At 41.3% G+C, this 26574-nt stretch overlaps 1 protein-coding gene across 1 annotated transcript in view; it reads left to right on the top strand.

Moving 5' to 3' along the window:
- The window catches only part of IRX3 (iroquois homeobox 3), a 5948-nt gene extending 466 nt beyond the window's left edge, over positions 1–5482 (top strand). Inside the window, exons 1-4 of the mRNA XM_073581631.1 lie at positions 1–20; positions 1429–2419; positions 4024–4090; positions 5051–5482. The exon at positions 1–20 is cut by the window's left edge and continues 466 nt beyond it. Of these exons, the coding sequence (XP_073437732.1) occupies positions 1–20; positions 1429–2419; positions 4024–4090; positions 5051–5105 (1133 nt within the window). The 3' untranslated portion in view covers positions 5106–5482. The remainder of the gene's footprint in view (positions 21–1428; positions 2420–4023; positions 4091–5050) is intronic.
- Positions 5483–26574: the final 21092 nt, after the last annotated feature.

Below are 26574 nucleotides of genomic sequence, written 5' to 3'. Positions count from 1 at the left end.
TGCCCATCTTCCCACAGCTGGTAAGGGCTTAACCCCTTACATATGTGCAGGACCCTGTGGTCACAATAGCTTTCTTTCCTCTTTTTTGCATTGTCCAAGTAAATGGATCTACTATATATTGTCTACTACTATCTACTATATTACTACTATATATTGTCTACTACTATCTACTATATATTATCTACTACTATCTACTATATTACTACTATATATTGTCTACTACTATCTACTATATTACTACTATATATTATCTACTACTATCTACTATATATTATCTACTACTATCTACTACTATCTACTATATATTATCTACTACTATCTACTACTATCTACTATATATTATCTACTACTATCTACTATATATTATCTACTACTATCTACTACTATCTACTATATATTATCTACTACTATCTACTACTATCTACTATATATTATCTACTACTATCTACTATATTACTACTATATATTGTCTACTACTATCTACTATATTACTACTATATATTGTCTACTACTATCTACTATATTACTACTATATATTGTCTACTACTATCTACTATATTACTACTATATATTGTCTACTACTATCTACTATATATTGTCTACTACTATCTACTATATTACTACTATATATTATTACTATATATTATCTACTATATATTATCTACTACTATATTATTACTATATATTATCTACTATATTTGTCGATTATATATATATACTGCTCAAAAAAAATAAAGGGAACAAGTTACAGGCTGATCCAACTTTTAGTGTTCCCTGTATTTTTTTTTAGCAGTATATATATACATATCTGTAGCATATATATAGATAAATTTAAATATATGGATATAAATAATATATATGAATATCAAATATATATATGTCTGTGCATATGTATATCTATCTATATACATACACACACACACACACACACATATATATATATATATATATATATATACCAAAACATATAGGAAGGAAACACTCTAAGTTGCAGTGGTGAAAAAAGTGGAGTTTATTTAGATGTATTTATATGTTTATATATATAAATAAGTATATATGTAATAAATATATACAAATCTAATGATTAATGACTTCTACTATTACTGCTACTGTTAGTCAATTGTAGGAAAATGAAACCTTTATGTTGCTTGACCTGACATCATTGTTTCATATCTAGCTATTTTATTTAATTTTTTTTAACAATTATCTTTTACACTATTTTTTTTTCCATTAATCATTTAAGAAATCTGTAATTAATCTTCTGGACTTACTACTATATATATATATGGGAAACTTTTCTGTAGGGGTCGTGCTGTGCAATACTAGTACAGTAATAGTAGTAATTTATGTGTGATAGTGATAATTGGGTAAAAATGTTCATTTCAGATCCAGGCTTTGTAATTTTGCCCTTTTTTGGTTTTCTTGCAGGGCTCTCAGTATGAGATGAAGGACAGTCCAGGGGTGCAGCATGCAGCCTTTTCCCACCATCATCCAGCATTTTATCCCTATGGACAGTATCAGTTTGGAGATCCTTCCAGGCCTAAAAATGCAACAAGGGAGAGCACCAGCACCCTCAAGGCTTGGCTCAACGAGCATAGGAAGAACCCTTACCCCACCAAAGGGGAGAAGATCATGCTGGCCATCATCACCAAGATGACCCTCACCCAAGTGTCCACCTGGTTTGCCAACGCACGGAGGAGGCTTAAAAAGGAGAACAAGATGACCTGGGCCCCCAGGAGCAGGACTGATGAGGAGGGGAACTCCTATGAAAGTGACCATGAAGAAGACAAGAGGGAGGATGAAGAGGAGATCGATCTGGAGAACATTGACACTGAGGACATTGAGAGTAAGGAGGACCTGGACGAGCAGGAGGACACAGACCTGCACTCAGACTCCAAGACTGACGCCAGGAGTGATGATTCTGAGGGCTCGGATGGCTTTGAGGACCTGAATGCAGCTGAGGAGGACAGGTTCCTCAAGTCTGTGGTTGGGGACAGCAGGGTGCACGACAAGTGTGAGCTTCCTGAGGAGGCCAAGTCCCTACAACCCACTCATGAACAGCTCAAACTGGACAATATTTCCCCCAATCCCTCCCAGGACAACAGCCTGCCAGCGGCCCATAAACCCAAAATCTGGTCCCTGGCAGAGACAGCCACTGCTCCAGACAACCCCCACAAATCCCCCCACACTACTGGTGGGAGCCCCCAGAGCCTGATAGCACAGCACAGACTCATTGCCTGTCCGGGGAGCAGGTTCCAGAGCTGGACAGGGAGGACATTCTCAGCTCAGCAGCTCTCCCTCCTGAACTCTGCTCACTTCCTCCAAGGACTGAGTGTCACTCACACTGCACCGAGCCACACTGGCACTGCAGCCTTCCACAAAGCAGCCGGGGAGCAGCAGCCAGCAGAGCCAGGGGCAGGTGAGGAGGGCCAGGGGCGCTGCTGACATGGGGGTCCTGCTGAGGGGCCAGCACTCACAGCTCAGGGATTGGTTACAAACACTGCAGAACGTGGAGCAATCAAGGGTCAATATTTACCACTATGTTCGAAATGGAGATATGTGCCGTGGCTTTATTACACAGATAGATAGATAGATAGATAGATATAGATAAGAGATAGAGATAGATAAGAGATAGATAGATATAGATAAGAGATAGAGATAGATAGATATAGATAAGAGATAGATAGATAGATATAGATAAGAGATAGATAGATAGAGATAGATAGATATAGATAAGAGATAGATAGATATAGATAAGAGATAGATAGATAATAGATAGAGAGAGAGACAGACATGGGATGATAGATAGATAGATAGATAGATAGATAGAGATAGACAGAGTGATAGATAGATAGAGATAGATAGATAGATAGATAGATAGATAGATAGATAGATAGATAGAAAAAAAAAAACAGACAGCAGCACAAACTTGAGCAGATTTTGGGTGCAATAGTCCTGAATAATGCGGTTGTCCAACACAAAATATAAATAGAAAAAAAACAGGCAGCACCAGGAGTGCTGCCTGTTTTTTTTTTTCTATTTAGATAGATAGATAATAGAGATAAATAGATAGATAGATAGATAATAGAGATAAATAGATAGATAGATAGATAATAGAGATAAATAGATAGATAGATAGATAATAGAGATAAATAGATAGATAGATAGATAATAGAGATAAATAGATAGATAGATAATAGAGATAAATAGATAGATAATAGAGATAAATAGATAGATAATAGAGATAAATAGATAGATAGATAGATAATAGAGATAAATAGATAGATAGATAATAGAGATAAATAGATAGATATGGGTTACATAGATAGCATTGAAAGAGTGTCAATAACTCGTGTATAAATAGAAAGAAAAGAACAATGAGATGATAGATAATGGTAAAATGATATCGAAAGTATGTAAATAATTAGTGTGAATGAGTAGAAATAAAAACACGTAGAGATGTTATAGATAGATTGATAATTGTAGAATAATACTGACAGTCTGAAAATAACTGGTGTGTATGAGTGCAAAGAAAAGGACATTTTAAAATGGGGAGATTGATAAAGTATTTAGTATCTATCTATCATCCATTATCTATCTGTCTATATCTATTATCTATCTATCTGTGAGTAGTTCTGTGCTCTGTAATATTTGGGCCGGGGAGAATCGGTTTCTTGCTCATGTCGCCACCATATACCGGAGGATGGTGCGGTGGTAGATGAGTGCCGCTCGCTGTGATCGCGGGGAGTCTCTGCTCCTGACTGCTGCTGTGCAGGTTCCCGATTGTCCGCTCACCAGTCACTGACCGGTCACACATCGGGGCCAAGCACAAGACTCACATTTACTAAGTGTTAGTGGGGGTTTTATAACTTTTTGCTTGGTTCTCGGTGTCTCTGTGAGACAGAAGTTTCCTGACAACTTTTCGATCACTTTTAGTTCGTTTCTCCTTTCCCCCAATGAGTATTGTAAAACGTTAGGGAGACATTGCCAGCAAGTGACAGATCTGTTCCGTTGTGTTTATAGACAGAACGATCACATTGGATCTAGAAAAAAAACTTCTAAGTACAGCTTTCCAGCCTGTGCAGAGGAGGTAAGAGAAGAGACATTGTGTGTGTCCTGCATATTATATATATATATGTATATGTGTGTGTTTAAATATATTAATATATATATGTAGACAGAGATATAAATATATTTTTATTTAGGTATAATGTTGTTATTATATTATTTATATGTGTATTTATATATGTCTGTGTGTATATATATATATATTATTTATATATAATGTGTCTATATATATAATTTATATATGGGTGTATATATAATGTGTGTAGTATTAGATGTATATATAATGTGTGCATATATATTTATACATTTGTAAATGTGAGTATACATGTTTGTGTGTATATTTTAATACATGTGTATAAATATATATATATTTAGTAATAGTCCCACTATCTACTTGCTCTTGTTCCTGCATTCCCTTTGTCTTTAGACTATCTGTTATTTAGAGCTAACCACTATTGCTCTTAATGGGCCTATGAATCACTGACTACTTCACAATTATATTTAATTTTATGTCTGTCATTATGACCACATAATTGTATACGATGGCTGCGCCGAATACTTATTAGACCTGGCAGATGCTGCTGCTGAATCCAAGCAAAATTATTACAAGGAAAAAAAAACTCCTTTAACCAGAGGATTTCTGGCTCTTAGACCAAAAAGAAAAAAAAAAAAAAAAGGCAATAGATCAAAAAGTACTGTACGAAATCGCTAACGAAAAGACTGAAACGGAGAAAAAAATGGAGTTTTTTTTTTAAAAAAAAAAAAATGTATTTACCATAATAAAGAAATAAAACTGAGTCTAAAAAAAAAGCAAAATATCTAGTAAGAAATATCTAAAGTTAAAAAAGATACAGAAAAACGAAAAAAAAATAAATTTTATAATCAAACGAATATATTACACATATATATATATAAATTTATGCAAAAAAATAAATAAGTAAATTTGCAAATATTTAATATATGACTATTTTATTATTTTCAGGTCACAGAATCAGTTGGACGCAGCAATGATCTTATCTGCATTATCCTCCTCCTAACATTTTTTTTCTTAATTATTTTTTAATTTTATTATTTTTTTTTTTTTTTTACTTCTGTTGCAATGGCTGTAATATATATATATATAAATATATAAATATAAATCTATGTATAGTTCCTTGTTGTCAGCATGTCTGTGTATAAGATGGAGCAGATTCGGTTCCTAGACTCCTATACTCACATGCAGGTTAGTTCAGTTCTGTATGGGCTTTGTCCTGTGATAATGAAGAGTCATTCATTTCTTTTTGTTTTTTTTTTTTTTGTTTTTTTTTGTTCTTTGTATATAGAGTAAAAAATGTACATAAGTCCTAAAAAGAAGCCAAATTGTACAAGAAAAATTATATATTTTTGGTTAATAAATGAACTGTTAAGAATTTAATCTAGCCTGATGTTGTTGTGATTAATTTGTCACAATTGTTATTGGTTTTTACATATTTTTTTTTTTTACTCTAATTACAGTTTGCGTGCTCATTATAAAGGTTACACTTTGGCAGATGGGGCGTCACGTGATCTGGGGGGGGGCGACAGCTGCTAAATACTTGGGCCTTAAAAATAAACATTAAAGAATTTGTGGAGTAGAAACTTAAGGGGGATCGGTTACTCCTGTAATGATGAGTCCTGTACAGTACAGGGGGGGGGCTTCTGCTCTCTGGGCCCCATGCATTCACACTTGAGCTCATCATCAGATCCAGGGCACTAATTGATTGCAAATGTTATGTTATTGTGTTTTCTTTCACCAAAGAGCCATTTGAAGGTCTTTACTGTGAAAGGATTTGTTCAAGATGCCACTGATAACATAATGGGGCTGGGAAGGGAGGCGAGCGGCGAACTGTGGGCTCAGAGCGCCCTCTATGGGCCCAAAGAATCCTTTCACTCTCACTTGATGAAGAAGAAGAGCAAAACTTTTGAAAAGAAATAAATTAAATCTAGAAAGAGTCCGGATGAAGACTTAGATGAACAAAATTCACTAAAAAATAGTATTTCCTTTAGAGAGCAGTCACTGCTTATGTCACATCTGATTATCTAATATTTAGCTCAACAATAATATATGGCAGAGGCGTAGCTAGGGGTTCAGCTGGGGGGGGGGGTGAAAAATCTAAGTGGGCCCCTAACCGGTAACCCTGATTACAGCTGAGGTGGGGAACCCAGTGACAGTAGCTCTGGGTGGGCCCCCTCAGAACAAGGGGCCCGGGGCGACCGCACCCCTGGTAGCTAAGCTACAGGTTTAAAGACAGATATAAAGTAGGATATCAAATTAGAATGAGTTTTTAAATTATGATATTATGCTATAAGCTCTAACTGAGGATAGATGGTAGGAAATTATATTTCATCCTGTAACTAAAGATATGGATCAAATGTGAGACAGATAGTGACATTAAATGGTATAAAGACGCCTATTATATTATCATTTCATATCTATGTCAAAAATAGGGCGCTCCTTAAGAGAAACGTCGTTTTTTAAATTACGTCTAATTTTTATTTAGTTTTTTAACCATTTTTTGTTTGGATCTGTAACTCTAATTGTTGATGGAAAACAGGCTGCGATTTTTGTGGATTTTTTTTTTCTGTAATTTTTGTCACTTTTTTTATGGTCAAATGCTCCTGCGGGATGTTGCCGATCAGTCAAAAAAAAAAGGAAAGGTATGAAAAAACGCTTTAAAAAAGAAAAAGTTGTATTTTTAGGGTCCAAAAACAGTGTGTGTTAGGTCTGATGTTTTTTGGAATGCATTATTCTTTTTTTTATAGGAAAAAAAAATTGAAACATTGCAAGTGGGTTTAAAGATCCCAACACCGAAAAGAAAAACTTGCGAGAAACAAGGCCAGGAAAAATGCTGAAAATAAAAAAACTATAAAGGAAATTAAGATAAATCTAAAAAAGGAAACACCGACTGATTTAAAATGTCTCTTTCTCTAATAAAATCTGTCCTTTTTTAACTGTTTAATGATCCAGAAAAACTTGATTTTTTTTTTTTTGCATCCGAAAACAAACAGATGCCACTTTGGGGGTAAAAATGGAAACATGGATGAAAATTTGGATCTAGTACATTGATGATAAACTTGTCCCTTTTTTTTCTCGGACATGAAACTTGGACATCTGAATGAAGCTTTAGGTGTATTTTTTCATTTTTGCCTTTCTGTATTTGAACATAATTGGTAGTTGTTGTTGTTTTTTTATCCTGGTTTTATTGTCACGTTTTGAGATCCTTTTTTTTGTGGCACTTTTTCAAAGTTCATAGAAATTAGCCTTTCACTTATCCAAATTCAATTCATTTTTCATTTAATAAATTATTTACTAATAATTTAGATTATTCTCATTTTTAACTCTTATTTTACTACAATGCTAAGTAATCAATGTAATTCGATGGATTATAGCCTATGCATAAAATATCTGCAAGTAGCTTTTAGGGCTAATTCACACAGCTGTATTTTCGGTATGAGCACTATTTGTGAAAAAAAAAATGGACCAATGTGTGGAAATTGGACTGCACTCAGATGTTATCCAAAGTCAGATGGTTTCCTGGACTCATTGTCTTACATGGTCGAGTACGACCCAAGTATCGGCTCAAGCTTGGGCATGCAGTGATTCGTTTCCTTGTACGGACACAGTCCGAGGAAAAAAATATGACATATATACTGCCCCATGGACTAACATTGGTCTGAGTGTGATTCGATATTTTACAGGCGCGATAAGACAACCCTTGGAGACTAATATTAGATCAAGGACTGGCCTCCATTTTTCATTGTACTATAGCCCCAGCCCCCTGAGGAAGCCAGTCATGGCGAAACTTGTTGGAGTGGCTATATGATTTTTTTAGGCATCACTAGAGAAATCTGTGAGAATTATTCTTCCGATAAGCCAATTCTAACCTATGAACTGGAGATGGTACAGATTGAGCAATGCAATTAGATAGATCACTCAACAATACAGGTCCTAGAGATTGAATATAACACAGACAAGCTGTTGTAATTTTAAATTTATCACTTTTAAGATTAATACTAAAAGTCATGTTAAAAGTCATTCCTTAATTAGGGTGTATTTATCCTTTTGGGTAATTTGGTAATAGGTTCGAGCCAATGATTGGACACAAAAGGAACTTTTGAGGGCATCATCACAACCACAATTGGAGTTTTTTCTGGTTTCTGGTTGGAAACTATCAATAACAACCGACCGTACAATAAGTCGTGATGTGGGCACGAGGCTTGCTTTGCCCGTGAGATCTCATAGATGGGCAACACTTAGGACCAAGAACCAGTGGAGATTTACGGAGAAGAGCAGGAGGTCTAAGCTGGTGGCCACTACTGCTTTATACCGAAGACTGACAGCTGAAAACAAGGAAGGTGCTTACTTAGCATTAATCCTAGGATCCTACAAGTAATGCCAAGATATCTATGACTGAAACCGATCACAAACGGAGAGACACAGTTACACGAATGACGCTCGTAGCTGTTGGTCGGGATCATCATGTTTATTTATAACGCTTATCTATATGTGCATGTAAAAACATAAACGTCATATATATTTAACCATACATCCCCAGACGGCAGCGTGATGGCCACACGTGATGCTCCTGAAGACTTTAGGTGGTGGTATTGTTTCGAGTCGACACCATACATCTGCTGGGATAAGACTGCGGGGTGGCTGATTCTTGGGGTAGAAGGTTGGTTTGGATGATGAGATATATAGCGGTAGAGGGATTTCAGTTTCTATACAGTGTAAGGCTAGTAATGGAAACTTGAGGGACTTTACATAGCAATCACATACTGCCTGTATGATTAAATCATTTGCCGGAAATAATTCCCAATAAGCCTCCTAGAAATGGCGAATGCTCTGTAACCTGTAGAGACACAATGTCCTAATGTGTGAACATGGAAAACCCGTCCTATGAGCTTTTTTTTTTCTTCCAATGATGACTATTACATTAGGACTCTGGATAATGCAATACATTGAATACATTATATTTTAGACATTATCATAATAATAACAGCTCCTTGAGGTATTTTCGATGTTTCGCCATTATATACCTTTTCGACTTCAAAGATATTAGCCGGTATAAATGTCAAGGTTGAACTTACCTGTAGGCTAAGTAGTCTTGTGCCTATGAATAGCCTGCTTACAGTGTACTAATCATTTCAGGGGATATTTTAGAATAACCTTCTGGCCTTTCTATGACTTGTATCCTTCACTTTCACCAGTTTTCCTCTCTGCAAGCTCTGTCTCTAACATTATCTCTGAGCTAGTAGGTGGAAACTAGCAGCTAGGAGTATCCCATACACAGCACACACAGATATGAGCGATTCCTGCTCTCTTGTCCTCATGTAGCACATGTTCAGAAGAGTGGCATAACTAGAGACCGATGGGTCCCGATGGAAAATTTCAAGCTGTTCCCCCACCTGCATGTTTCTCAGATGTATAGGCCCTTGTTCTAGATGCTATAAAGACATGCATGTTCACCCCCCATGTAATTATGTGCCCATCCTGGCCCCATCCAGTGATAATGCCCTTCATCCTGGGCTCCATATTATAACAATGTCCCACATCCTGGGCCCCATCCTTGTATAATGTCTGTCATCATGGGCCCATCCTGGTGTAATATCCCTGATCCTGATATAAATGTACTCATCCTGGTATAATAACCCTCATCCTGACCCATTCCAGTAATAATGCCCTTCATCCCAGGGCTCCATACTGTAACAATGTCTCACATCCTGGGCCCCATCCTGGTATAATGACCCTCATCCTGGGCCACATCCTGGTGTAATATCCCTCATTCTGGTATAATGACCCTCATCCTGGTCCCCATCCTGGTATAATATCCCATATCCTGGTATAATGTACTCATCCTGGCCCCATCTTATTATAATATCCCTCATCCTTCCATTATGCTGGGCCCCATTGTGGTATACTATCCCTTATGCTGGTATAATGACCCTTATTCTTGGCCCCTTCCGTTCTCCAGCATATTTAAAAAAAAAAAAAAGAATTTTACCTTTTCACCTTCGTTTTCTACCACAATGTGCATCCTCCTCCTCGATAGCCGCACAGACGCCAACAGCTATCTTCTGCATGTATGCATGGGCAGCACTTGACATCACTGTCATTGTATTGCAGCACAGGAAGCCAGCAGTTCTCTGCTCTGCAATACTTTTCAGTTGAATATTCATCCGAGGACGCACATCCAGGTGAAATTGACATCAGCAGTCTCTTTCTGCGATTGCAATCATTACACGTCTTATTCAGAATCTGCAGCAGCATGGAGGACATTATACATCAATACTGAGCTGTGTAGGTGTGAATCCAACCCTGGAGCAAGATTGTTCACTTACTAGAGAGCAGCACACATTGTCTCTTCCTATATCTTTTCTCTGCTCCTCCCCCTTCCCTCTTCATAAACTGCAATAGGCAGCTGTAATCTGGCACCTCAATGATGTCTCAGTCCGTCTTGTTGTAAATGGTTATTCCCAAAATCATTAAGTGGTCTTATAATAATTTTGAATGTGCCCCGTTTTGTATATATTATCATAATAAGGAAGCCCCACCTTTACAATACTGTCTATTTCTATGTGCACTGTATCCTCCTGTACACAACTCTGCCTAGACGGATTGTATCTTCCTCTATCTACACCAGTATAGCTGCCTGTGTGTTTTTACATCATTGTTCTGTTAGCTGGTTTTCAGCAGAGCTCAATAGTCCTCCACTCCCTAGAGCTTGTAATACCCACCCTCAGTAAAGCTGATACAAGGAGAGCTTGGAAGTGTTTGAAGCCTGCAGCAGACAGCTCAGGGATGCATATGGCAGAGGATTATCTTCTGCCATATGCATTAACAGATCAGCATTTGCAGTGACACTCTTTAATGAGCTGTCTGCTGCAAGCATCAAACACAGCTCATCCCAGCTTGGGTCAGCTCTGCTGAACCAAGTTATTATAAGCTCCATTGGGAAGAGCGCAGAACAGTTGAAATACAGGAAGAGAACAGATACAAACAAATATAAGGGGTCATACAATGCTGTGCACAGGGTAACTTGCAGGTGAACAAACTAAATCGGGTAACCTCGCTCAACCTGCTATCTGCATAACAAAGTCCCTCCAACATAAGCCGTAGCTGTTGCTATTATTTCAAAAAGGAAAAAGCCACTCATTAGTGAAGAAAGCATATGTCTCTGATAAGATATAGTAATACTATGGAAACGCTTTAGGTTGGCGAGGAAAAAATGCTGCAAAGTAAGAATGCTTTCAAAAATAGAAGTGATAATCATTTATTTTTATCACTTAACAAAATGCAAATTGAAAGAATAAGGCTGGGGTGAGACTTGCGAGAAACTCGCACCTCAATGCCCGCCACTGCCTCCGGCACTCAGGACCGGAGTGTGCGGCTGTATGTATTTCTATGCAGCCGCACACTGCGGTACTGAGTGCCGACGGCAGTGCCGAGTATTGACGTGCGAGACTTGTCCGAGTTCTCGCAAGCCTGACCCCGGCCTAAAATAGAAATCAAAAGCAAAACAATATTTGGTATGACAACCCTTAGTCTTCAGAAACAGCATCTGTTCCACTAGGTATAGTTGCAAACAGTTTTTTAAGGGACTCGCAAAGGAGGTTGTTCCAAACATCTTGGAGAACTAACCACAGATCGTCTGTGGATGTCCCTTGCATAAATCCTTCTTTGTCTTCATGTAATCCCACATGGGCTCAATGTTGAGATCATGGCTATGTGGAGGCCATATCCTCACTTCCAAAACTTGTTCTTCACACTGAAGATAGTTCTTAATGACATTGGCTGTATGTTTGGGGTCGTTGTCATGCTGTGGAATAAATTTGGAGCCAATTAAAACCCTGATGGCATTGTATGATGGAAAAATATCTGCCTATATTTGTCAGCATTGAGGTGTCATTAATCATGACCAAATCCCCAACTCCATTTGCTGAAATGTATCCCCAAACTTGCAAGGAACCTCCACTATGCTTTACTATTACCTGGTTATTCATTATTGTAGTGCTCTCTAGCCCTTTGGTAAGCAAACTGTCTTTTCTTACAGCCAAATATTTCAAATTTCAACTCATTAGTCAAGAGCACCTGCTGCATAATTTTGTTGCTTGTTTCCATGTTGAAGGTTTGAACTTTCTGCTGCAATTCTTTCACGAAGACCAGTTCTGGACAAACTTCTCCAAACAAAAAATTGGTATAGCTGGGTTCCACTGGCTGCTGCCAGTTCTGAGCTGATGACACTGCTGGGCATCTTCTAATTTCAAAGCATATTAAGCATGATTTTTCTTTCATCTGCTTCATAAGTTTCCTTGTCTGACCGCTGTGACCACAATCCTCAACATGTCTCATTTCTTGGTGCCTCTCCAAAAGAGATTGAACAGCACATCTTGAAACCCTAGTTTGAATTGGAATTGTTGACTGGGAGAGACCTTGTTGATGCAGTATAACTACCCTGTTTCTTGTCTTTAATGATGTTTGACCTGTGACAAGAAACTGTCTTCCACAACATCACCTTATCACCTTTGTAGTAGAGTTTGGTTTTAATCCTTTCCTGACAGCTGCCATATACTGTATGTATGGTGCAAACTGGGAGTCAGTGTATGGAGCAAACACAGAAGTTGGGCCTGTTCCATTTCCGGCAGGTAATGTCAGGATCTGCTTATAACAGCAGGGGGTAGAACCAAGTTCTGCAGACTGTTGTTAACCTCTTAAATGTCACAGAAACAGCAGGGGCAGATTTATAAGATTATATCAGCACAGGAACATTTTTTAACACATGCAATTATGGGACTTATTATTATTGCAAGATCCATTGAGTAAAATGTGCTTTGTTCATGGGAACAACCCTTTAAGTTCATGTTACTTACTCTGAACAAATGTACATGAAAATAACAGAGTACCTATTTGACACTATGTTGATTAAAAAAGTGAATAAGCCATCCCACCAGGGGTGTAACAATCACAGTTGCCAAGGGTTACAATAGAAGCGGGCAGCCAATCAGAGGCCGCATGCTTACATCTGCTGGCAAGAGAGGTGTGCCATCAGTCAGTGGCATCCAGCACGCCGAAGTCAGCTACCCGCTACAGAAGAGGACGTTGCATGGCATGGGAGTGGAGGAAGGTAAGAGTAATCATTTTTAAAAAAAAATGTGCTGGAGAAGAACTGAAGGGGCCATAGATGGAGAAAATGACACTAGAATAGGGAAATTATACTTGAATAGGGACATTATACCAGGAAGGTGCCCAGGATGGAGGACATTATACTAGGATGGGGGGGACATTACACCACAGTGGAGGACATTATACCAGGATGGGGACATTATATCAGGATGGGGTACATTTAAACAGAATGTGGACATTATACCAAAATGAGGACATTATAAAAGGATGGGGGATATTCTACCTGGATGGGAATATTTTATCAGGATGGAGATATCATACCAGGATAGGGACATTATATTAGAATGGGGGGCATTATACCAGAATGGGAGACATTATATTAGAAAACGGAGCTTTATACCAGGATATGGAAAATATACTAGGAAGGGGTCAAAGTTGGGGGCATTATTACTGAAAGGGGAAATTATTACATGGGGGGCTGAATACGTATGTCTTCATAGAATCTAGAACACTACAAAGGCCTGTATATCTGACCAATATGCTGGTAGAAAAAATGCACACAAATAAGGCTTGAGTAGAATGACAGTCACACAGGTATGTGTGATGCAAAGTGTCTGGCTTACAGCCTATTGATGATGCCCATAATATTATGTCAGGTGGGCTGCCCAGCACTGTATACTGTACATGCACCCCACAGGGATAGACACCCCAGTACACCCAACAATGCTAGTGCATTTGTCATCTGACAGGTTTTGGTAAGGCTGTTTCCTTATGGTATGTGTTTTTCTTAATTTTTCTATGTTTTTGAAATTAGTGTTAGGACTCGCAAGCATAAGGACCCTTGACGTTGGGTTGCGAGCTTATCTATTTTGACCAAAATATCAACCAATACATCATTTAATGTATTTATCATATAAATTATTTTTTTTATCTATTATTGCACTTTTTATCATTTTTTTGAAGGATGCAGCCAGGCCCCTTTTTGTTGGCTGGGTGTACTGTGGCGCATTTTTTTGAAGGATGCAGCCAGGCCCCTTTTTGTTGGCTGGGTGTACTGTGGCGCATTTTTTTGAAGGATGCAGCCAGGCCCCTTTTTGTTGGCTGGGTGTACTGTGGCGCATTTTTTTGAAGGATGCAGCCAGGCCCCTTTTTGTTGGCTGGGTGACCTGTGGCGTCTGTCCCTGTGGGGTGCATGTATATAGTGGTGGGCAGCCTGCCTGACAATCTTATGGGCGTCATCAATAAGGTGTAACTGGACATTTTGCATCACACATACCTGTGGGACTGGCGTTCTACTCAAGCCCCATTTGTGTGCATTTTTTCTGCTAGGCAACCATAAATAAATTTGTGATTGACGATAATGTCACATTTCCACGTAGTCGAAAAGTGGGGCCCCGGAGTTGGTAACTGGTGGACCCTTGGCATCCCAACCAAATGTTTGGGACGGGGGCTAAGTGAAGATATTGCCTCATCTAGTGTTAGGCCAGACCTGAAGGTAACTCACCATACACGAAAAGGCAAATATTATTCTGGTGCGTAGATGGCCATTGCCATCTCCCGTTCTAAACTCTACTATATAAAGTCTGTAATAATATATAACATTTTTTATTCTATATGTAAACAGTGTATAACTGTTTGGGTATTGCATATTGATGCTGTTACGTCCCTTTTCCATGGACGCCCTCCTTGACTGACTTCAGTGAAGAGCTTCCCTTATATGTTTCTCATTAGTGCCACTGTCGAAAGTCAATTAACACAACCTGTCATTCTTCCATGACATCACTTGCTTTAAGAGCACTCCAGAGTGGAATTTCGCAATCAATAGGGAGACAAATACCTAGATTAGAAGATCACCACATGTAAACAACTTGTTCCTATAAAGATTATTGATTTCAGGCAGTAATTAAGCGTCAGTCAGGGCGTGACGGTGGCACAAGGCTGGTGCTGAGGGTTCAAGTCTAAACACGCGGCTTGTATCTTCTATTTCTACCAGGTATTACGGTGAGGTGCTATGAAATAGAGGTCATAGGACGTTATAAAATTAGTATATGTAATAAACCTGTAAATAGAGGATGTACAGGGTTGAGAAATGCACCAGGACTTATAAAAGACAAACTACACTGTACTCACCTTGCCTGGGTCCATCAGCACGTCTCCGGTGCCTGGCTTTGGCTGCGGCGCTGATGTCACCTTGACAGTGCAGCAGCCAATCTCTGAGCTCAGGAGGTCTGCTGATGTAGACGGAGCAACCCCTGCAGAGCCACTGAACTCACTGATTGGCTGCTGAGCTGTTCACATGACGTCAGTGCCGCTGACAATGCCAGGCATTGGAAGCAGTGGTGGAGACTCACTGAGGGACCCAAGGAAAGTGAGTACAGTGTGATTTGCTGTTTTATAACAAGCTGCTCCCAGGAAAAAAAAACTTATTTAAAACCCCTTTAATGACATTGTCAATAGGGTGTTGTCCTACACATTTTGTGAGCACTGATGGAAGGTCAGGTCAAGATGACGTTTTCTCTCCATCGGAGAAAATCGGTTCAATTATGTTAATAACACTCTGATCAGAGTTTGAGCAGAGTGGAATCCAATTTTCTCGAAGGTGGAGAGGAAAAAAAAAAGTTTCTCCACCTTCTGCATTCTGTCAGCCTATGAAAATCGGACCCATAGACATGAATGGGGGAGTGCCATCCGATTCTTGGAGGCAAATTGTAGAATTTTCTTCTTAGGACCACTCATTCCGAAAAAAAAAATGGAAAAGTGCACAGCCCCATAGAATAACATGGGTATGAGTGCTGTGCGTCAAAACCACGGCTAGCGCTCAAACAACAGGGACTCAGTCAACCTCCAGGCAAGATAGGATGCTCCTTTCCAACACTCCGCTAACATGTGCCTTTCTGAACGTCTCCTCTTATAGGGCCTTTGGTGTGAAGTACTCCCAGTACTGAGTTACACTGGAGTTCCTCCTGACAGATATTCCCATTAACTTTCCTTGTATGGCAGACAGCTGTAGCCTGCTTCGGGGACTTCTTGCTCCTGAGTCCCCGAAGCAGGCTACAGCTGCCCGGCTCATTATCAATGTTGCTGTTGTCCCCCCAAGTCTGAGATAGAAGTAGCGCATTTACAGCCTGCTACTCCTCCGGTGTCTGCTGCAGGACCATTAGTGTCCATACAACCTCGGGGACCGGGCCCCGGCCTTGCGCTTAGAACTTCTAGGCAGGGTTCTCTCCTAACCCACGTCCTCTGTTCCCTTTTACTCCTACGTTCCGTACTAGTCTTTCCTTCTTATGGAAGATCAGGTTTCTGTTCAATGTCTTTCTCCTTTCTTTTCTGCACGAACCCTAAGACTGTGTCGAGATAGGCATGTGGAATATTAGTCAACTTTCAGCTCATTTGTACGAAAGCTACATTGTTAGGTTTTTTATGGAAAAGGAAAGTTTTAAGTAAAGTAGACATGGAGAGCTGGTAGGTCCATTTTAAATAAATGTATAAAATAAGGCTTTTTTCAAAGTGCGGAAAATGGAAAAAATATTCAAATTATTAGCCAAATATGACATTCTCCAAAATTAACGACATTTTACCAGTGAAAACCACAGATAGCACTTGTACAAGAACTTCTTGTGCGTGAATAAGCCCTTTGGGGGAATAAATTCTCCCAAATGTGTTTAAATTGTGCCAAAGCTTCACCGCACCCAGGGGCATAACTATTGCATTGATCACAAAGGCTATGATCACGATTGAGCACGTGCCAGAGGCGGTCCGCCAGTGCCTTCTTCACCTAGATGTGCATCTGAGGAATTCAATTTTTTTTTATGCAGCAGAGCAGGAAGATATCTACCAGAAAGGGGCCCAGGATGGGGGACATATATTCCAGGATGGGGCCTTGGATGAGGGTCATTTTTATCAGGATGGGAGAGATAATTACCAGGAAGGGGCCCAAGATGGGGAACATGTATACCAGGTTAGGGCCCCAGATAAGGGTCATATTTACCAGGATGGGAGACATTTGTACCTGAAAGGTCCCCAGGGCGGGGGACATACATACCAGGATGAGACCTTGGATGAGGGACATATACACCAAGATGGGGGAAATAAATACCACGAAGGGTCCCAGGATGGGGGATACATATACCAGGAAGGGGCTCAGGATGGGCGATATATATACCAGGATATTAGACATATCTACCAAAAAGGGCCCCAGGATAGGGGACATGCATACCTGGAGGGGGCTCAGGATGGAGATATAGCGTCCACATTTCACACAAGGGGGCATCAGACTCTAGTTATGCCACTGACTTCACCATAATGAATGTCACTGTGCCATGTTGTGACCATTGAGTTGTAGGGATGTGGACTGTTACCCTGTTCCTGCCCCTGAAGACAACAAACGCATCATGTGAATACTGTCGTGCAATTTTATATGTGACTAGCTGAAGAGCCCGGCGTTGCCCATGCATAGTAACTAGCTGTGGTTAGTTATAACAAACTATAATGATTATCCTCCATCCCATATTCCAGTACCCATATACCCATCACACATATCTGCCATCCCATAGTCCCATGCCCATATACCCATCATACATATCTGCCATCCCATAGTCCCATGCCCATATACCCATCATACATATCCGCCATCCCATAGTCCCATGCCCATATACCCATCATACATATCCTCCATCCCATAGTCCAGTGCCCATATACCCATCATACATATCCTCCATCCCATAGTCCCGTGCCCATGTACGTGTTGCTGTATGTCATCTTCTCCTGTATATAGTGTATATCTGTGAGTCATCTCCTCTTGCATATAGTATATACCTGTATGTCATCTCTTCCTGTATATAGTATATACCTGTATGTCATCTCCCCCTGTATATAGTATATACCTGTATGTCATCTCTTCCTGTATATAGTATATACCTGTATGTGATCTCTTCCTGTATATAGTATATACCTGTATGTCATCTCCCCTGTATATAGTATATACCTGTATGTCATCTCTTCCTGTATATAGTATATACCTGTATGTCATCTCTTCCTGTATATAGTATATACCTGTATGTCATCTCCCCTGTATATAGTATATACCTGTATGTCATCTCTTCCTGTATATAGTATATACCTGTATGTGATCTCTTCCTGTATATAGTATATACCTGTATGTCATCTCCCCTGTATATAGTATATACCTGTATGTCATCTCTTCCTGTATATAGTATATACCTGTATGTCATCTCCCCTGTATATAGTATATACCTGTACGTCATCTCTTCCTGTATATAGTATATACCTGTATGTCATCTCCCCTGTATATAGTATATACCTGTATGTCATCTCTTCCTGTATATAGTATATACCTGTATGTCATCTCTTCCTGTATATAGTATATACCTGTATGTCATCTCCCCTGTATATAGTATATACCTGTATGTCATCTCTTCCTGTATATAGTATATACCTGTATGTGATCTCTTCCTGTATATAGTATATACCTGTATGTCATCTCCCCTGTATATAGTATCTACCTGTATGTCATCTCTTCCTGTATATAGTATATACCTGTATGTGATCTCTTCCTGTATATAGTATATACCTGTATGTCATCTCCCCTGTATACACCTGTATGTCATCTCCACTTTATATTGTATATACCTGTATGGCATGTCATCTCCCCCTGTATATAGCAATGGTCAACCATCAGCCGTGGCAACCATTATGACATCATCTTTGCCATGGCAACCTTTATGACATCATCGTCGCTATGGCAACCTATTATGACATCAGAGTCACCATGGCGACCATTATGACATCATCATCAACATGGCAACCTATTATGACATCATTGCAGCCATGGTAATCCATTATGACATCATCTTCGCCATGGCAACCATTCGGACATCATCGTCGCCATGGCAACCTATTATGACATCATCGTAACCATGGCAACCATTATGACACAACCATCACCATGGCAACCTATTATGACATCAGCATCACCATGGCAACCCTTATGACATCATAATGTGGGGCAGGGCTTGATATACACACAAACACACACATACACACACATTCGTTTTTATATATATAGATAGTGATGTGAGCCTTATGTAATGTATTATGGTGATTTGAAGTGTCAATGTATAATGTGAGTATAGTATAGATTGAGCTTAGGATAACATAAGTACGGCTTATGCAGTAAGTGATTTAGTAACAGCATATGAGATAAGGAAACAGTTAATGATAGGACGAGCCCTGTGGGTGGGCACTAGTGTTGATAAAAAGGGGGACATTTCCTGGTAGAGTGAGTTCAGTGAGAGTTAGTGCATAGTGAAGGTCCAGTTCAAGTGTGGAGGGTTGCCAGGGGTTGCATTTGTCGGTTTTTCCAGGGAGTGGGAGGCATTACTGGAACCCTGAGTGGTCGCCCCTGTCACGTCCGGAGCCTAAGGTCTGGCATAGGGGCTGCCAGACACATTGTGTCCTCTGAAGCACAGTGGAAGATGGACAGGAACCCGCATAGAAGGAAGATGATAGCCGGTCCCGGGTGCACTGCCAAGATGGACAAAAAATCCCTGAGACTGATAGAATCAGTGGGCTTGGGGGCAGTCCAGGATCAGTTAGTGACGGGGCTGAAGAGGAGCTATAGTATAGGAGTAAGGAACCGTGAATTGCTGTGTCCTATATCACCACCTTGAAACTGAACTGACCAGCAAACGTTTGACTGTTGCAAAGAACTTGGTGTACCATGTATTGTATGCGGCAGCTTCGGAGGGCGGAAGTCAGGGCCGCCATCAGGGCATTACTGCCCTTACTGCTGTATGAGGCCTGGTGATTAGAAGCAAAAAGGGGGGCCCTGAACATGCTGGCAGCCCGATCAGTGCTCAGGCCCCCCTTTCTTTGCTTCTCCTCTCATAGGCCCCTGTACATTTTTTTCAAGGCTTCACCGGATGAATAACAACACTGTGGTGTTTTAAAGATACACCATAGTGTTGTTAATGCATCTGGCAATTGTAAATGGGCACTGTATACCTTTAAACTCTGGGTGCATCATGGTCCTCCAGACGTCAGCGTGCAGTGTGCGATTTGCGTGCCACGTGGGTGGGGGCGGCGGACTGCTGACGTACCGGACAGGCGGAGGCTGCGGGCGAGCAGGGTAAGTGTCTCCAACGGCGGCTCAACATGCAGCCATCTGGACTGGTAGCACCGCGCTGCTGCGTGTGGTTGATGAGGGAAGGCTAGTGGGGACTGGGGGCCTGCATCCAACAGTGCTGCTCAGTGCGTGTGGCTGATGAGGGAAGGCGAGTGGTGACTGGGGGCCCGCATCCAACTGGGCCCTGTTGGACTCGGGTCCCCAGTCACCACTACCCTCCCCATGCTCCTTGTTGGACGTGGGCCCCCAGTCCCCACTAGCCTCCCCATGGGCCCTGTTGGACGCAGGCCCCCAGTCCCTTCTAGCCTCCCCCTGAGCCCTGCTGGATGCAGGTCCCCAGTCCCCACTAGCCTCCCCTTTGGTCCTGTTGGACACAGGCCCCCCAGTCACCACTAGCCTCCCCCTGTGCCCTGTTGGATGGTCACACAGCCCCCAGTCCCCCTAGCCTCCCCCTGGGCCCTGTTGGACGTGGCCCTCAGTCCCCACTAGCCTCCCCCTTGGCTCTGTTGGACGCAGGCCCCCAGTCACCACTAGCCTGGGCTAGAGCGAAGCTAGTAGTGACTGAGGGCCCGCATCCATCAGGGCCCAGGGGGGAGGCTAGTGGGGACTGGGCGCCACGTGACTGTCCAACAGGGCCAGAGGGAGGCTAGTGGGGACTGGGGGCCTGCGTCCAACAGGGCTAAGGGGGAGGCTAGTCGGGACTGGGGGCAAGCGTCCAAAAGGGCCAGGGGGGAGGCTAGTGGTGACTGGGGACCTGCATCTAACAGGGCCCATGGGGAGGCTAGTGGTGACTGAGGGCCTGCGTCCAACAGGGCCCAGGGGGAGGCTAGTGGGGACTGGGGGCCTGCATCCAACAGGGCCCAGGGGGAGGCTAGTGGGGACTGGGGGCTGTGTCCAACATGGCCCAGGAGGAGGCTAGTGAGGACTGGGGGCCGCGTGACTGTCCAACAGGGCAAGGCTAGTGGTGACTGGGGGCCCTCGTCCAACAGTGCCCGGGGGAGGCTAGTAGGCTCAGTTGGACGTGTGTGATTGGTTAGGGCGTGATGCAGAAGTGGAGTTTTTCCAAGAAAGGGTGGAGTGACTGTGGAAGGTTCGTGTGGTGGAGGCTGAGCTAGGGTGGAGGCAGAACAGGGGGTGGAGCCTGGGTGGAGTCTCAAGGGGGCCCCAAAAAGTTTGCCAGTATGGGACCCCAATATTCATAGTGGCAGCCCTGGCGGAAGCTGTGAGGCAGCAGAGGCCTATGGCCTACAAGCGAGTGTGATGCACCCCACACCCTACAGTACACCAGGACTGGGACACCCTTTGTCTGTAAGGTGCCAGAGCGAAACTGGACAGAATCTTGGACGCGACGACTCCTCTGCCGCACTTTACACAGTCACCATTCATGGAAATCCATAGCTGCTACACTTTTTGTGAGATGCGTGTCCCGGCATCTCAACATTCATTATGGTGAGATGTAGAATCAGCATGGTGCAAACATTGTCTGTCCGCCGTCTTGTATCTAAAACAGTCAAGGTCACCATGCAGCTGCAGCCTTAAAGGGGTATTCCTTTTTCCAAGATCCTATCCCAATATGTAGTAATTGTAATAACAATAATATTAGCAAATACCTCCAATTAGAAATGCAGTATAGTTTTTCTGATTCGCTATGTCTCTTTCCTCATGTGCAGGCATTACAAGACCTTAGATATCCATGGTTACGACCACTAGCAACTAGCTGTCACTATATCATTGGTCGTAACCATGGATACCTAAGGTCCTGCAATGAGGAAAGAGACACAGCGAATAAGAAAAACTATACTACATTTCTAATTGGAGGTATTTGCTAATATTGTTATCATTACACCTACTACATATTGGAATAGAATCTTGGAGATGGGAATATTCCTTTAATACAATGGGAACATTATCAATCCTCTTACTTCTTAAACTGAAATGGTTTAATAAAAAAACCTAGTGTCAGCGGGATAACTCTTTCATAATTCAGATGTGTTTCTGTAGCAGATGCATATTTAATAGAGTGATTAAGTGTTCTTAAGGATCTCTGAGCTATATTTAAATCAATATTTGTGATTCCAGTTTCTGCTCTTTAAACATTAACACAATTATCATGCGAGCTAATTAATTTGCAGCCTGTGTGTGAAGGGAACTATGCAGCGAGCGCGCAGGAAACAAGTGTAAATGGAGGTTTTATCAACACCAAGGAAAAGGTTACAGGAGGTTTAACAAGGTCTGGAATGTGCCAAACAAATCAAGAGCGTGGAAATGTAACGCTACCCCGCCATACTATACATGCCCAATGCTAATTATTTTTGTCGTGCAGTTGGTCGGTTTGTCTCAATAAAAGCAGGGCAGTGGAACAGGAACGCTGACAGCGCAGCGACACGGATTCACATACTTATTCCTATGGAATGCCCCTGTGTACACAGGCTAATTAGAATAAACAAAAAGACGGTTTACACAGAAAGCAGCCAAAATCATGGCAAACCTGATTATTACATCCATCAACTTCAGCCTCATCTATATGTATTTATTAAGGATGAGTTAACCCTAACGGTAAAATTTGGGGTCCGTAGACTTAGTGTCATGGACTTTTTACTGTATGTCCGGTTTCCTGTTTGGGTTCACCAGTCAAAAAAAGCTTGTTTAACCCCTTCCGACATCGGGCGTACATTTACGCCCATGTCGGATTCCCTCCCTTTGATGTGGGCTCCGGCGGTGAGCCCACGTCTTTCCCGGAACATGTCAGCTGTTTTGAACAGCTGACATGTGTCCGGATCAGCCGCGGGTTGAATCGCAATCCACCCGCGGCTATTAACCAAACTCTGACAGCGGCATTTAACAAGCGCTTCCGGCAATCGCACCGGAAATATGCACACCGATGACCCGTGTCACATGATCGGGTCACCGGTGTATCGGCATGACAACCGGAGGTCTCCTGGAGACCTCTATGGTTGTCAGTGCCAGATTTCTGTGAGTGCCACCCAGTGGTCAGCGCTCATAGCAAGTGAGCAATCCTACTACATAGAGGTGATCCTCTATGTAGCAGAGCCGATCGGGTTGTGGCAGCTTCTGGCCTCCCATGGAGACTATTAAAGCATGCCAAAAGTAAAATAAAAAAGGTTATAAAAATATAAAATAATAAAAAAAAATAAAAGTTCAAATCACCCCCCTTTCGCCCCATTCAAAATAAAACAATAAAAAAAAAAAATCAAACATACGCATATTTAGTATCGCCGCATTCAGAATTGACCAATCTATTAATTAAAAAAAATATTAACCTGATCGCTAAACGGCATAGGGATAAAAAAAAAAGTAAAAACGCCAGAATTACGTTTTTTTGGTCATTGCGACATTGCATTAAAATGCAATGACGGGTAATGAAAAGATCGTATCTGCACCAAAATGGTATCATTAAAAACGTCAGCTCAGCACACAAAAATAAGCCCTCACCCAACTATAGATCATGAAAAATGGAGACGCTATTGGTATCGGAAAATGGCGCATTTTTTTTTTTTTTGTAACAAAGTTTGAAATTTTTTTTCACCACTTAGATAAAAACCTAGACATGTTTGGTGTCTATGAACTCGAATTGACCTGGAGAATCATAATGGCAGGTCAGTTTTAGCTTTTATTGAACCTAGTAAAAAAGCCAAACAAAATGTAAGCGTAGGATTGCACTTTTTTGCAATTTCACCGCACTTGGAATTTTTTTCCTGTTTTCTAGTACATGACATGGTAAAACCAGTGGTGTTGTTCAAAAGTACAACTCGTACTGCAAAAAAACACGGCCATATTGACGGAAAAATAAAAAGGTTATGGCTCTGGGAAGGATGGAAGCGAAAAACAAAAACGCAATACCGAAAAAAGCTTTGGGGGTTAAGGGGTTAAAAGCTGCAGCGCAGCCAATCACCAAGCTCTTAGACTGTGGGCATTTCCGGAGCCATCACAGCCTTACCAAGTATCGTATAAAGCCAGGATTATGAGTACCGCCGCAATTATGCTCTCATTAGTGTAGTAACAGGATGCAGCTGGAGTGAGGAACAGACTGTGACTGTGCACTCTGCAAAAAAAGAAACCGGTGTGTGTACTCTGCAACCCCTATCTATGGGAATACTGTGCCTTTAAGCCACTGTGTGTACTCTGCACCCCCCACATGTGGCAGTACTGTGCCTTTAATCATCTGTGTGTACTCTGCACTCCTAGCCTGTGGGAATACTGTGCCTTTAAGCTGCTGTGTATTTTCTAGTAGTGTTGTAAGTAAATAATTGGCATCACCCATCTCATTACCATTTGTAGGCCATACAAATAATTTTACTGCTGAGTCTATATGACAAGTGTGTGTAAAAAAAAATAATAATTGCACTCTGCAATGCTTTTGTGAGTGGTGTGTTTAAAGTAGAGTATACATTTTTTTTCTACTCTTAAGCTGTCATTTTGGGAGTAGTATGTCTAAAAAAATTCTACTCTGCAGCCTTTTCATTCCCATTTGTGGGCCAAAAAGGCTCTGTTTCTACTTTACCAAAATGCCTCTGTGTGTACTATGCCAAAAAGGCTCTGTTTCTACTTTACCAAAAGCGTTACCGTATCAGATGGTGGAGCTGGATTTTGTGACGTGTTGAGTAAGCTTTTCCACATTTCTACCATGCTAACCATCCCTGCCAAGGGGGTGCCATTGCCCTAACTACTTTGGCGACTTACTCCTCCTCTGCCTTATGCTCTCACTAAGCCCCCACTGTCAGGTGAGGATGCCGTCAGTAGTGCGTCTAACAGCATTATCCAATTTCACTCTAGTGATGGAAGTAGGTATGGCACGTTGTGCTTGTAGTGGAGATCCACCACGGTGGCCACCCAGTAATCAGCACTTGTAACAATCCGGGAAACACGGCGGTCATTGTGTAGGCACAGCAGCAGGTATCGTCTCATGTGTGTGGATTAATGAGCCCTAGAAGCGCTCCATATACTATTACCTGTCTGACAGTGGAGATTGGCACCCTTAGTTTCCACAGTATGGCACCCCCACTTGTTGTCCTGCCCGTATCTGAACCTAGCAGCGTACACGTAACAAATGATCCTAAACACACATCAAAATCCACAATAGACAACCTCAAAAGGCACAAGCTGAAGGTTTTACAATGGCCCTCACAGTCCCCGATATGAACATAATTGAAAATCTGTGGCTAAACCTCATAATAGTGGAGGATGCAAGACACAACCCAGGAATCTCATAGAACTGGAAGAATTTTCAAAGGAACAATGGATGAAAATCCCTCAAATAAGAATTGAAAGACAATTGGCTGGCTACAAAAAGCATTTACAAGCTGTGATACTTGCAAAAGGGAGACGCAATTAGGTACTAATCATGCAAGGTATCTAACTTTTTCATCAACCCTTTTTCCTTTCTGTAATTTTTAAAATGTAAAAGATGAAAATATAAAAGGAAAGGTGTCATCTTTAACTTTAGCCCTTTTAGAGATCACTTCTTCTTCAACCTGCTTAACTGTTCACAATAACAGCAATTTTGACCAGGGGTGCCGAAACTTTTACATGCCACTGTAGATATAGACATAAGTGACATATATGAACTCTATACATCCTGGATTTCTTTTTCTAAGAGGTGCTGCATGTCTGAGATTTGGATTGGGTCAGGCTTTTAGCCACTGAAAATATTACACTTTAATGCAAAATTATGTGAAGGCACCAATGAGTGTAAAGTGCCAGGTAGCACTTTCATAATGTACCAAGAGTCTACTTTTAGGACATATATTTATATTAATGTTGAGTGGATCAATTTGTGGGACTCTGGTCTAGCGTCCATGTCAGTGGTACCTGATAGCTAGACAGGAGGCCCCCAAATCTCTTACCTTCCGGCGGAGCAGTATTTGATTTGTAAGAGCCGTGCGACGTGAAGCACAGATGACATTGAGCCCACCATAATCAAAAACCACGCCGAGGACTCCGGAATGAAAGAGGCCTCCAATCTGGCGGCCATGTAACACTAACCTGGACGCTGGATCGGAGTCCCGCTGATCGATCCGCTCACCTCTAATATACTGTGTATAATATGGGTATTGAGGGTTAGCACATTTTTTCATACTTGAAAATTGTCAAAAGCAAAAACTAAAAAGGCGCAGAAATGTAGACATATTTTAATTAAAGGGTGATCATTAGTTATATATTACTTATATAAATATAACTAAATGTCAGTTTAATTTTAAAA

This window comes from Dendrobates tinctorius, unplaced genomic scaffold (genome assembly GCF_039654945.1).
Source record: "Dendrobates tinctorius isolate UK_male_01 unplaced genomic scaffold, ASM3965494v1 ptg000009l, whole genome shotgun sequence".
NCBI lineage: Eukaryota > Metazoa > Chordata > Amphibia > Anura > Dendrobatidae > Dendrobates > Dendrobates tinctorius.
The sequence above is the reverse complement of the archived record's forward strand: the minus strand, read 5'-3'. Positions and strand labels throughout refer to the sequence as shown.